A 12,908-nucleotide genomic window follows, 5' to 3' on the forward strand; every position below is an offset into this window, starting at 1 on the left:
GAGGGGGAAGACGGGGCGTCTCTCTGAGGTGGGATGGCAGGTGAGGGGAGGGGGAAGACGGGGCGTCTCTCTGAGGTGGGATGGCAGGTGAGGGGTGGGGGAAGACGGGGCGTCTCTCTGAGGTGGGATAGCAGGTCAGGGGAGGGGGAAGACGGGGCGTCTCTCTGAGGTGGGATAGCAGGTCAGGGGAGGGGGAAGACGGGGCGTCTCTCTGAGGTGGGATGGCAGGTGAGGGGTGGGGGAAGACGGGGCGTCTCTCTGAGGTGGGATGGCAGGTGAGGGGCTGAGGGGAAGTTGTAGAGCCTTGAGTCACTGGCCTAAAGGGCTGATTTGGAAACTTCTGCCCTGGAGCTCAGTGGGTCTGATGGTTTTTGCCAGCCGGGCCGAGCCGCCCCACTCACAGCTGGATCCGGCCCTCCCAAGGGCTGCACGGTGGCAAGAGAGCCCTTCCTGTGCCTGCGAGGTGGGGGCCCAGTGCAGCCCTCAGAGGGATTGGCAGATGGCTGGAAAGGCAGGGAGAATGGGGAGGGGGTCGGGGGTAGCCTCCGTCTGAGGGGCGGACCGGCTGCTTTCAGGCGCGTGAGGGACGGGCCAGCCAAACTCCAACATGGTTCCTCGGCAGAACGTGCTGCCTGCTGCTCTCCGAAGACCCGCGGCCGGAGGCTCGTTGGGGTGTTCGCAGGATCACTGCAGTGCAGTCTAGACAGGATGTGATTCAGGCAGGGACCAGGGCTGCACAGAGGCAGGGCCAGGGAAAGGACAGACCCAGTGGCAGTGCTCCAGAGCGGGAGACAGATTCCCTCCTCCGGGAGATGGCGGACAAAGAGCTTCGGGTTCCTGGAACTGCCCAGTTATGCTCCACGTGAAGGGGGCGATAAGAGAGTCAGGAAGGAAAAGCCCAGCAGAGCCTTTTTAAACCAAGCGCCTGGCTTGCCGCTCCTGAATGACGGGGAGCCCAGGCGAAGCGAGGGATCAGCCAGCCACGAAGCGCCGCACCGACGTGGCGCATCCGCCGCCCAGCACTGGTTCCCTGGGCAGAAACAGGGTGCGTTTGGAAGAGAAAGCGGGCAGAAGGGAGCGGGCATTACGCAGGAAATGGGAGGACTAGCGAATGAGACAGAGACAGGGAGGGCTGCCCTGGTGGGAAGAGGCACCCGGGGCTCTGCAGTACAGGGGGAGAGGCTGCCCTTGAGCAGGCTGCCATAAATCGGTTGTGGAAGGTTTAAGGCCCAGGAGTGACGACAAGCCGATGCGCCCAGGTGCCCTGGAGAAAGGAGGCCTCCAGCTTTCTGGAGGGATGTGCTGGACTTGCCTCCAGCCCTGCCAGGCCTCCCTGAGATCCATGTAGAGGGGAGATGTCACTGAGCAGGAAGCTGAGGGATGGGAGAACGCTGCTAGTGCCCATCCTCCGGGCAGGTCGCTAGGCTCAGAGCTGCTCCTGCATGCTGCTGTGCACTGTGCCAAGCACGGCAGCTCAGTCTTCCAAGGCAGCTGCTGCCTGCTGCTCCCTGCCACCTCCCTAGCACATCACATGCCAGAGCCAGGGCCACGGCTCGCAGCCACGTCCTCTCTCTCCCCCCCGGCCAGATTCACCGCACCGCCTGGCACCACGTGATTCCAACCGCCTCTCGCACCGGGGCACGCTTCTCCCGTCAACACGGAGATCCCGCTTGCATCCCGCTCACGGGATAAGCTGTCAGGAGCAGTATCCCCGATGCTGCCACTGCACACCTGGCGACTGAGCCTTGTGACTTTGTCCTCCCCACAACCATTTCCCATTTGGGGACTATTATACCTTCAAGTCAGCGGCACTGCTACGGGCATCCGCATGCCCCACAATATGCCAACACTTTTGTGGCTGACCTAGAGCCATGTTTCCTCACCCCCCATCGTCTAGCACCACTGCTCTACTTACTCCGCATTGCAGACATCTTCGTCATCTGGACCCGCAGGAAGGAGGCCCTTAAAGAATTCCACCAGGATTTCAACAATTTCCACTCCACTGTCCGACTCAGCCTGGACCAGTCCACACAAGAGAGCTACTTGCTGGGCACAACAGTACAAATAAATGATGGTCACATACACACCACCCTGTGCCGGAAACCTACTGACCACAGTTCTGACCTACATGCCTCTAGCTTCCACCCAGTACACCTCACACGCTCCATTGTGTGCAGCCAAGCCCTAAGATACAGCCGGATCCGCTCCAATCCCACAGGTAGAGACAAACGCCTACAGGATCTTTATCGGGCATTCCTAAAATGTAAACACCCACCTGAAGAAGTGAAGAAACAAATTGACAGAGCCAGATGAGTACCCAGAAGCCACCTGCTTCGGACAGGCCCAACCAGGTAAATAACAGAAGACCATTCGTCCTCACCTAGAGCCCCCAGCTAAAACCCCTCCCGCACATCCTTGACAATCTACAACCTATCCTGGAAAACCACCCCTCCCTCTCACAGACCTCGCTTACAGACAGACCCCCAACCCGAAGCAAAAACACCCCAGCAGCCCCACAACACGCCACAGAAACACTCACCCAGGAACCTATCCCTTCAACAAACCCTGTTGCCAACTCTGTCCACACACCTATACAAGCGACACCATCACAGGACCTAACCACATGAGGGGACCATCCTGATGTGATCTATGCCATCACATGCCAGCAATGCCCCTCTGCTGCGTCTATGGGCCAAACCGGACAGTCGCTGAGACAAAGGACCCAAATCAAACATCCGGGATGGTAACACCCAGAAACCTGTAGGAGAACACTTCCACCACCCTGGACATTCAGTGACAGGTTGGAAAGTAGCCATCCTTCTGCACCAGAATTTCAAACGCTGGTAACAAAGTGAAGCAGCTGAACTGGAATTCATTTGCAAATTCAATTCTATCAAAGAAGGATCTCCCCAGGTTAATGCAGCACAAAGGCAATTTCCCCTCTCTTGACATTCACATCTCCACATCAAGTGCTGTGAATGAGCCACTTCCCGTCTGGCTTCATTAGCTTCATTAACATAAGCAACTTCTAATGTCCTTAAACACACTCCTGCTTCTGTACCTTCCACTCCAGTTCATCCAATGAGGTGGATTTTACCCACAAAAGCTTGTGCCCTAATAAATCTGTTTGTCTCTAATGTGCCACAGAACTCCTCGTGTTTTTGCAGGTGTTTTGCTCCGAGACTTGTTCTTTCGGTTAGCTGCCTCAACCACCAGCGAGCTGGATGTGAAAAAAAAACCCAACAACTAAGTATCCTGGCAGGGGACAAAATATTTACTATCTGTCCTGGGGGGTGTGGCTGTTGTGGAGGCCGGCATGTGCCACACGCACTGGGCAGGTCGCATAGTGGCTGTATGGCCTGAACGCACTATTTTAGAGGTGCTAGTGGCTTGCACTATGTCGGTGAGCAAAGGCTGAGTGTCCGACACTTCCTTCAGCGTTCTACCAAGCTCATCCGCCGCTCTTTTAAACAGCCCCTGGAAATGAGTGAGTGCCTCAGTAGATGTAGACATTAGGGCTGTGTCTACACTGGCCAGTTTTTCCGGAAAATCAGCCACTTTTCCAGAAAAACTTGCCAGCTGTCTACACTGGCCACTTGAATTTCCGCAAAAGCACTGACTTCCTACTGTAAGAAATCAGTGCTTCTTGCGGAAATACTATTCTGCTCCCGTTCGGGCAAAAGTCCCTTTTGCACAAAGCTTTTGCTCAGCTGCGATTTGTTTTCCGCAAAATAGCCCCGATCGCAAAAATGATGATTGGGGCTTTTTTGCGGAAAAGCGCCCGTGCTAATCTAGACGCTCTGTTCCGAAAATGCTTTTAACGGAAAACTTTTCCATTAAAAGCATTTCCGGAAAATCATGCCAGTCTAGATGCAGCCTCGATGTAGATGTGGCTGGCAATTTGGCTTCCTGGGATGAAGGGGATGCCCGAGCAGCCCTGGTTGAGATGCCCCCTGCGATTCCTGTTTCTGTCTGAAGCGTGGGGGCGGCGGAGAGGCCCACCTCCACTTGGGGGGGAGGTCGGCCGGGGAGGTTTGTGGACGTGGCTCCTCGGAGGAAGCGGGTTGTGCCCACGAAAGCTCACGATACTGTTTATATTTTTTGTTAGTCTCTAAGGTGCCCCTGGGCCCCTCCTTGTTTTTACTAGACTCTTCCCTGAGAAATGGAGGAAGCCGTTCTTTTCTTGGAAGTCTTCCCGTGTGTTTTTGCTGGGGGTTTGTCAGGGGTTGGCTGCCGGTGTGAGGGAGGCACAGCTTTCCAATTCGGCGCTTTTAGCTTCAGACCGGAGAAGCATTTCTGAGGGTATGTCTACACTACAAAGTTAGTTCGAACTAACGGACGTTAGTTCGAACTAACTTTAATAGGTGCTACACTAGCGCTCCGCTAGTTCGAATTTGAATCGAACTAGCGGAGCGCTTAGTTCGAACTAGGTAAACCTCATTTTACGAGGACTAACGCCTAGTTCGAACTAGCTAGTTCGAACTAAGGGCTGTGTAGCCCTTTAGTTCGAACTAGTGGGAGGCTAGCCCTCCCCAGGTTTCCCTGGTGGCCACTCTGGCCAACACCAGGGAAACTCTATGCCCCCCTCCCGGCCCCAGACCCCTTAAAGGGGCACGGGCTGGCTACGGTGCCCGTGCCAGGTGCAAGCCTGCCAGCACCCAGCCAGCAGACCCTGCACCTGGCACGGCACAGAGCCACCCACCCGATGCCCCCCAGCCCACCCCCTCTTGCCGGGACCAGGCTGGCGGCTCCCGGGAGCTTGCCCTGGACCGCAAGAGGCGGGCACCTTCCTGGGCTAGTGCGGACATCGTGGACCTCGTCCACGATCTCCGCATTAGGCACAGGAAAGTGGCCGTCTAGGGCAGGAGAGCTGCCAGCCTGGCCACCCAGGACCAGGTGTGCATGAAAATCAAGGGGGTCCACTGAGACCCCCGACACTGAGCCCTGAGCTTACAATGGCCGTACTGGGTCAGACCAAAGGTCCATCTAGCCCAGTAGCCTGTCTGCCGACAGAGGCCAACCCTAGGGACCCTGGAGGGGATGGACCGAAGACAATGACCAAGCCATTTGTCTCGTGCCATCCCTCTCCAGCCTTCCACAAACTTTGGGCAGGGACACCACTCCTACCCTCTGGCTAATAGGACTCCATGGACCCAACCTCCATCACTTTATCTCACTTCCCTTTAAACTCTGTTCTAGTTGTAGCCTTCACAGCCTCCTGCAGCAAGGAGTTCCACAGGTTAACTATTTGCTTTGGCAAGAACAACAACTTTCTCTTACTAGTTTCAAGCCTGCTACCCATTCCTTTCCTTTTGTGTCCTCTAGTCCTTCTTTATGGGAACTCAGGAAGAACTTTTCTGAATGCACCCTCTCCACCCAACCCCTTCTTTTAGAGACCTCTATCCTGTCCCCCCTCCGTCTCCTCTTTTCTAAGCTGAACAGTCCCAGTCTCTGTAGCCTCTCTTCATCTGGGACCTGTTCCCAACCCCTGATCATGTTAGTTGCCCTCCCCTCTCCCAGCCTTTCTCTTCCCCTCTCCCACCTCCTTTTCCCAGTCTCCCCCAGTTTTTTTTCAATAAAGACAGAGTCAATGTTGGAAGAAACGTTATCTTTATTTTGTACATCAATAAGAAGGGGGGCTAAGGAAGGGTAAGTGGAAGGAGGTGAGGGAGGAATGGGGTACGAGCCCCCGATGGGGAGGACTGGGCTGGCTCTGCGGGCTTCTGGGGGTGGAAGCTCTCCTGCAGCCCCCCAATTACTCCCTCTCCCCAGATGGCAGCCTGCGGCAAGTGCAGCTGGGCTGATGGCCGAGTGGTGTGATGTGCCCAGTGTGGGCACTCAGGGCACTCCAAGCCAGAACTTCTTTGCAAGCGGGGCACCCCTTAGAACTGTGTGTCCGGGGTGGGGGTCGGGACCCTTTAAGCGCAGCCCTCGGCTAGCCTGAGACAGCATCTCCATGCTCTAAGTCCTCCTTTTATGCCCTGCCGGCACTGCTTCCGGCCATCCTTAAGCCCTGTTCAGAGTCCACTCAATGTGGACTTGCTAGTTCGAACTAGCAAAACGCTAGTTCGAACTAGTTTTTAGTTCTAGACGCGTTAGTTCGAACTAGCTTAGTTCGAATTAACTAATTCGAACTAAGTTAGTTCGAACTAACTTTGTAGTGTAGACATACCCTGGGGGACATGCGACTCCCCCTAGCAGCGGACACGTTCGGAGTGGCCATCTAGTACAGCGCTGGCCTCTTGAATCCTGGCGGGCCCAGCACACACAGCATGTTTTGTCAGAAAAACTAACTAACCCTCAACTATTAGCGAGTGAACTGTGTCCAAATGAGGAGAGGGTTGGGGAAGAAAGGTGGGTAGTGGGAGCGCTGCACTCCATCTCTAGCCGGGGACGGCAGCGAAGGAACCGAGGAGCCTGGGCCGTGCACGTGCTGTTTTAACCAGTGACAGCTCGCGAGGCAGGCAGAGCATGTGCGCAGCCCGGCGCGGTGCTGCTGTCAAAATTTCCAGTCAAAGCTGCTAGGATACAGTTTGGCCTGAGTGGAGCACCCACAGGGACATCTCTAGGGGTATGTCTACGCTAGCCCCCTAGTTCGAAATGGAGGCATTCGAAGTTGCAAATCAAGCCCGGGATTTAAATATCCCGCGCTTGATTTGCATCTTCCTGGCCGGTCGCCATTTTTGAAATTTACAAGTCCAGACTAACTGCCCATGTCTACACGCGGCAGGGACCCGGTAGTTCGAAATAAAGCCCTAAATCGAGCTACCTGTTAAACCTCATTCCAGGAGGAATAACAGGTATTTCAAACTAGGGCTTTATTTCGAACTAACGGGTCCCTGCCGTGTGTAGATGCCGACAGTTAGTCTGGACTTGTAAATTAAAAAAAAAAAAAAAAAATGGCGACCGGCCGGGAAGATGCAAATCAAGCACGGGATATTTAAATCCCGGGCTTCATTTGCAACTTTGAATGCCTCCATTAGCCTCCCTAGTTCGAACTAGGGGGCTAGTGTAGACATACCCTTGGAGAGCCAGCGGCTAGGGCCCTCACACAGTGGAAGCGGGAGACTGGGATTCATGTCCCTTCTCCAGAGCAGGGATGAACACAGGTCTCCATACACCATGTGAATGCTCTAACTACTGGGCTGAAGACTAGGAGCAGAGGGGCCAAGGTATCTCTTCCTTCGGGGGAGGCTGGTGTGGAAAACTAGCCCCCAACATTGAAATGAGATGTTTTGTTAATGTCAAAACGGTTCATTTCAGCATTTCCAACCTGAAATTATTGTGTTACCGCGTTTCATTACAATTATCATTTTCTTTCCAACCAAAGCAATTCCCCCAAGCAGACACACATTTGTAAAATGTTTCAGTTGACCCCAATCTACAATTTTTGGCACTCAAAGATTTTGACCAAAACCTTCCTCCTAGCTCTTGTCACTATGGTAATTAGACAGGAAAAGGAGGGTGGTTTGCAGGACAATGTCTTTCAAGCAAAATTATCTAGAACAAGCTACACTTGGTCCCACGCTTTCACGACAGGCAAAGATAGGTCACTAGAGCCCAGCAAAGCTTAGACAAACTTCTACTTCAGTTTCAAGTTTCAAACACTTGAGGCTTGCAGCCCCAGCATTTTGGACCCAAATGAAGCTAAAGCAAAACTCAGCTGCAACCCCCCAATTTGCTGTTCAGCCCTCAGAGGTACCCAGCCTGGCTGAAACATGTCGTCAGCCTGGTCAGTTTGTCAGGGCTTTGCATCTCTCTCAATAACACAGCAGGCACACAAAGCACAGCAAGAGAGGAGAAGGCACAATTCCCCCTTTCGGACACACACACCTGCCCAAATCCAAAGCCTGGTGAAATCAAGGTACGGTTTTCCTTGAAGCTTGTTTTGGTTTCTCCCGGTTTTGGGAGCTTCTACTGTGCACAGACATTCCCAACCCTATCCCAATGATCGGGCCCTGAGCCAAGAATCAGAGACAGAAGCCTCTTGCTTTTAGGCTAGCAACTGGCATGCGTTTGCCACGTATGGCTTTCTCTCTGTCCTGCGCCATCCAAGTGGGTGCAAGAAGAGACTTGCAGCAGTTGCAAAGTTAGTCGACCCCAAAATGAACTGGCTCAGTTCCCCTGGAATGGAGTCAGTTACCTTTCCAACCCAACATGGCGGAGACAGAGGGATGTGTTTAAAAAGCACGAGCATGTTAGGCACAACTGAAATTCTCACCTTCAACGTCTTGCTTCTGCCTTCATGAAGCAGCAGCTCCTCCGACAAAAGGAGAGTCCGGGCTGGGTTGCAAAGGTCCAGAGGCTAAATATTTAAAGAAAACATAAAGAAAAAATCCAGAATGTCAACTCGCAAGGTGAAAGTTTGCCATGATGCCTGACTTCACTCTCCACCCCCTGAACCTCTTTGTCTTTAGTCTGAGGCGTAAGCCAGTGAAAGTGAAGCTGCCATGAGCCAGCCTAGGCGAGCGCATCTCTCGAAGATGGAAACTCTGCAGTCCAGCAAAGTGATCAAAGGGGAAAAGAGCCCTCACATTTAACACCTACGTCACAGGGAGCTATAAAAAGATTAGCAGCAGCTTCTGCTTGTGTGTGTACATTACTTCTTCTGCAAAGCGTGGGCCTGCCCATGCGGCTCGGAGAGCAGGAAGCACAACCACCGCAGTAGCCCACTCCGCGCTCGCCTCGCTACGACACAGCGACATCTTTGTAACTGACGCGCTTCACTGGGAAGATGAAGAGACTCTGGGCAGGGTGCCTGCTCTCCTGCGCCGGGCTGCTCTTTGGGCTAATGAGCTCACGTGCAGGGGCAACCGGCTTTGACACCGGATAAACCAAGAACTCAAACAAAAAAAAAAGTCAGTTCTGATTCCTGCACAAAGTGGACAAACCCAGCCTCCGAGGCCGTGTCCCGTGGAGAACCGGTCCAAGCAGCCCTGTGACGGTGCGTTGGGGTTTTCCCGTCTCCTGCACCCCCGGAATGGCACGGAGAGACTCCACGAGCCAGTAGAACAGAGGGAGTTTATTGCTTCTCTAGCACAGCACAGATGTCATCTGGTTCCAGGGCAGGCCTAGGATGCCTCAGCCCCCCTTGAGATGGGGGAGCCTGGGCCCCTAAATCCCAGCCTGTTGCCTAGGCTGCTTCCTCCATGATACCAGACAGAAACCTAACTCTCTTCCAGCCCTGCCCCCCAGCCGGGGCCGGCTTTCCACCTTCCTTTGTTTCTCTCCCTGGGGGGTAGCTGGTCAGACAGGTTGAGAGACCCTCTTTGTATAATGACTCATCCTCTGCCCTGCTGGGCCGTGCTGCAGCCAGTGGAGGTCACTCACAACCCACTGCCCAACACAGCAACCAGCAAGATACCCCCCACTACGTCACAGGCCCACAGCAGCCTTGAGTGGGACACTGTCTGCACAGCCTGCACGGTGGGCTACTGCAGAGCAGGGAGGCAAAGTCTGAGCTCCCTGAGAGACGCGGCCATGGGTGAAGGTTTCAGAGGGAGCTGGGCGCATCGGTTTCAGCAAAATAACAAAGAGTCCGGTGGCACCTTACAGGCTAACAACTGCGTTTTCCTAGTACCAGTGTGTGGCGGGGTAGCCCCGCCCCTCCCGGAAACCGCCGGGACGCCGCAACCACGGGGGAAGGACTCACCCCCCGGAGGGGAGCGGATCACCGCCCGCCGTCCCCGAACGGGGGGGCCGGCACACCGGGCGGGTAATGAGCCGGGGCCGGCAGGCAGTGTAAGGACGGGGACGCCGGCACACCGGCCGGGTGACGAGCCGGGGCCGGCCGGCAGCGCAGAGAGGGGGCGGAGCCGAGCAGGCGTGGCGGAGACGTCATGGGGAGGACGGCCCTGGGAGGGGCTGGAGGCCGACGAGGGGGGTGACGTAATCTGCCTGTGTCCGGCGGGCAGCTTAAAAGGTCGCAGTGGATCAGCCATAGGGGGGAACGCCGAGGAGACGCATCCCCCCCGTGAGCCGGCGAGTGGTCGGCAGTATTGGAGACCCTGGGCAGGGTCAGAGGAAGGGCCCAGGTGAGCCTATGGGACCTGGGGGGAAGAAGCAGCCCAGGGCGGGGACGCGGACCCTGAGAGCAGGGGAGTTTAGGGGTCTCGACCCCCCCTGCTAGGTGGGGGAGCCTTTTCCCCGACCTTAGGGCCCTGGGCTGGGGTCTGGAGAGAGGGCGGGCCCAGACCCCCTTCCCCCAACTGCCTAACCAAACCAATCGGAATCGGGCGCGTCAAGGCGTCGATAATCAGAGAACCGAGGGGGGCGGACGTAAGCCCCTCCGCACAGGGGGAGAACCCCCTACACAGTGTTACTCTGCAAGGTGTCACCAGACTCCGTGTTGTCACTGTCACTAGTGCCAGTCTGTAAGTGGGACTTGGCAGAGTGAAGCCAAGAGTCACAGCCTTGGAAAGACAATAAACCAGTAACAAAGCCCCACATGTGTTTTTACTTAAAGACAAGCCCCGAATGCAATCATTGCTGGGTCGGGGGGGGGTCAGTTACCACATGCAATATACAAAGAGGTGAAAGGACGCGGTGGCGCCTGGGCACGCAGCTCGAGCAAGAGCTGGCTGAGCTGTGGCAAAAGCCGGCAGGGAGCTACTGAAAGAGCTAGCAGGGCCCTGGGGTGCACTAGGACAGGCCCGGTCACACATGTTCCGTTTACATGTGGAGCACTTGCGCCGTGAAAGTCAGGGAACGTGTTTGGAAAACTAGATTATGAAACTGAGCACGATGTGTACACAAGTGCTATGCAAGAAGCTGCACGCATGTCCTAACCCTATGTTCAGAGCACATACCCAGGCAGGGCTGAAGACCACGTGTGCCCCAGACAGAGGAATGCTGGTTCACCTGCCTGCCAAGGTCTCTGACGTAACTCAAGCACCACAAACACCCAAACAAAACAGCCGCTGCACGGGTGTGCAAGGCAACAGGAAAAACCAGTTTCAACTGAACACAACGTGGCACCCGCCGTCTGGAGAACAAACATGTGGGAGATTGACGGGGCTATAAGAAGTAGAGGAAAAGACGTGTTGTTATGTGTCAGCGAGGGAACAACGGAGGCGGGCCTTTTGTAGCCATGGGATACAGTGGATCTCCAGCCACGTGGCTCGGTGACCCCGAGGAGGTGAGAAACCGTCTTGGACCCTGTTACTGTTTAGCCACTAGAATGCAGGTTCTACTTTTGTTTTATTTGTAACCATTTCTGTTATCTCAGCCTAGGATCGCTTCAATCTCTGCTCCTTTGGAGCACGTTTACTCTTGGTTTTACTCAGTGCAGCACACTGATCCGCGAGGCTGGCGTGCATGCTGCTCTTTGAAGACAGCAGACGTGATAACTGCTGGGAGTGTCCAGAGCTGGGTACTGGGAACTGCACCCCCCTTTAAGGAAGGTTTGGGGATGGGAATGCACCTGAGGGTCAGCTGAAAGGTAAAGTAGAGGCTGGCCGAGCTTGTATGGCATTGTCCGGGGACAAACAGAGTGTAGGGTCAGGGGGACAATGCAGTTTTGTTCCAGCAAGTCCCTCTCTTTCTGCAGCATTGGGGTCACGTGATGATTTACAGACCTGAACTTCCTGAGACTGCATCACCACAGATTCCCTTGGGGGCCAAATCCAGGCCTTTTCCGTGATGGAATGCTGGCACATGCAACACCACCTGGGCACGAGCGGGTGGCGGAAGCCTTAAAACCAGCTCTTCCCATCGAATTCAGAGCTAACCCACAAGAGCAGCGTTTGTGGAAGTGGGAAGTCAGAGCCCCTCCACCCAGCCAGCCGTCTCTGGACATGGATATGAAATTCCTGGTCACGTTCCCAGCAGCAGAAGTGCCCCCTGTGGCCACGAGCAGGCGCCAGGCTCAGAGCGCTCAGCAGCCACCGCCCAGGGGGGAACGGCTCTTTGATAGTGTCAGTTGCAGAAGCTAGAGCAGGAAGAGCCAACTGGAGCAGCAAGTCTGCCCCCTTCCCAGGGCGGGGCAGAGTCCCCGAGAGACGCACAAAGGGGGGCTCTGAGGCACAAAGGGGAATGGAGACCTTAAAGGGAAAGTATTTCCCACGGGGCGGGAGGCACAGAGGTGAGGCATGTTCTCTGGTGCACGGAGGAGGCTCCACTGCAGCCGGAGGGGGCACTGGCAGGGGGACCCCGTGACACACAGGCTGCCGTGCGGCTCACCAGGCCGGTTCACGTGGACACGCGCCATGTTTGAATGTAGCTAACTTACGTTTTCTTTTTAAAAATAAATCTGAGTCAAGGGAAATCGGAACTGAACACAAACCGTATTAAAGGCCGGACGGTAACTATGACTTAGTTAAAAACCAACAAATGGTCTGGTCGCACTTCATAGACTAAGGAAACATGTAGATGGCATCATGAGCTTTCGTGGGCACAGCCCACTTCTTCAGATGGCCGGCGGTAAAGCTCACGATACCATCTACATGTTTCACTAGACTATAAAGTGCGACCAGACCATTCGTTGTTTTTTTCTGTAACAGACTAACTTGGCTACCCCCAGAAGCTCCTATGACTTAGTTATCAGTCATAGTTAGTTATCAGTGGCTGTGTTCGTTTGTAACTTTAAAAACAATGCGCAGTCCTGTGACACCGTAGAGACCCACACATATATCTAGGGTCAGTTTTCGTGGGCAAAACCCACTTCCTCCGATTTTGCCCACAAAAGCCCATGATATTAGTTATCGATGTGAAACGGATTTTGATAGGAGAAGTTTAGGTGTCCACTACAGTTAAAGTTGTTTTGTTTAATCCACGTAAATGTTACATGCAGTTTTCTGTGTTTAATGAAATCCCTAACGCTGGGTGGCACAAAGTTAATTCTCTCATTAACTAGCCAATTAGCCCGTCATAAGACGGGATTTTCTGGTCTCTCCTCCACGTCAGTCTTC

The 12,908-nt window shown here is 54.6% G+C and overlaps 1 protein-coding gene across 5 annotated transcripts in view; it reads right to left on the bottom strand.

The window, feature by feature from the left end:
* Nucleotides 1–12,908, bottom strand: part of RGS3 (regulator of G protein signaling 3) — a 130,680-nt gene that overhangs the window by 66,668 nt on the left and 51,104 nt on the right. For all 5 annotated transcript variants that reach the window (XM_075905326.1, XM_075905325.1, XM_075905327.1 and 2 more), the window contains one exon: nucleotides 8,222–8,305. In XM_075905326.1, coding sequence (XP_075761441.1) covers nucleotides 8,222–8,305 — 84 coding nt within the window. The remainder of the gene's footprint in view (nucleotides 1–8,221; nucleotides 8,306–12,908) is intronic.

This window comes from Pelodiscus sinensis, chromosome 22 (assembly GCF_049634645.1).
Source record: "Pelodiscus sinensis isolate JC-2024 chromosome 22, ASM4963464v1, whole genome shotgun sequence".
Taxonomy (NCBI): domain Eukaryota; kingdom Metazoa; phylum Chordata; order Testudines; family Trionychidae; genus Pelodiscus; species Pelodiscus sinensis.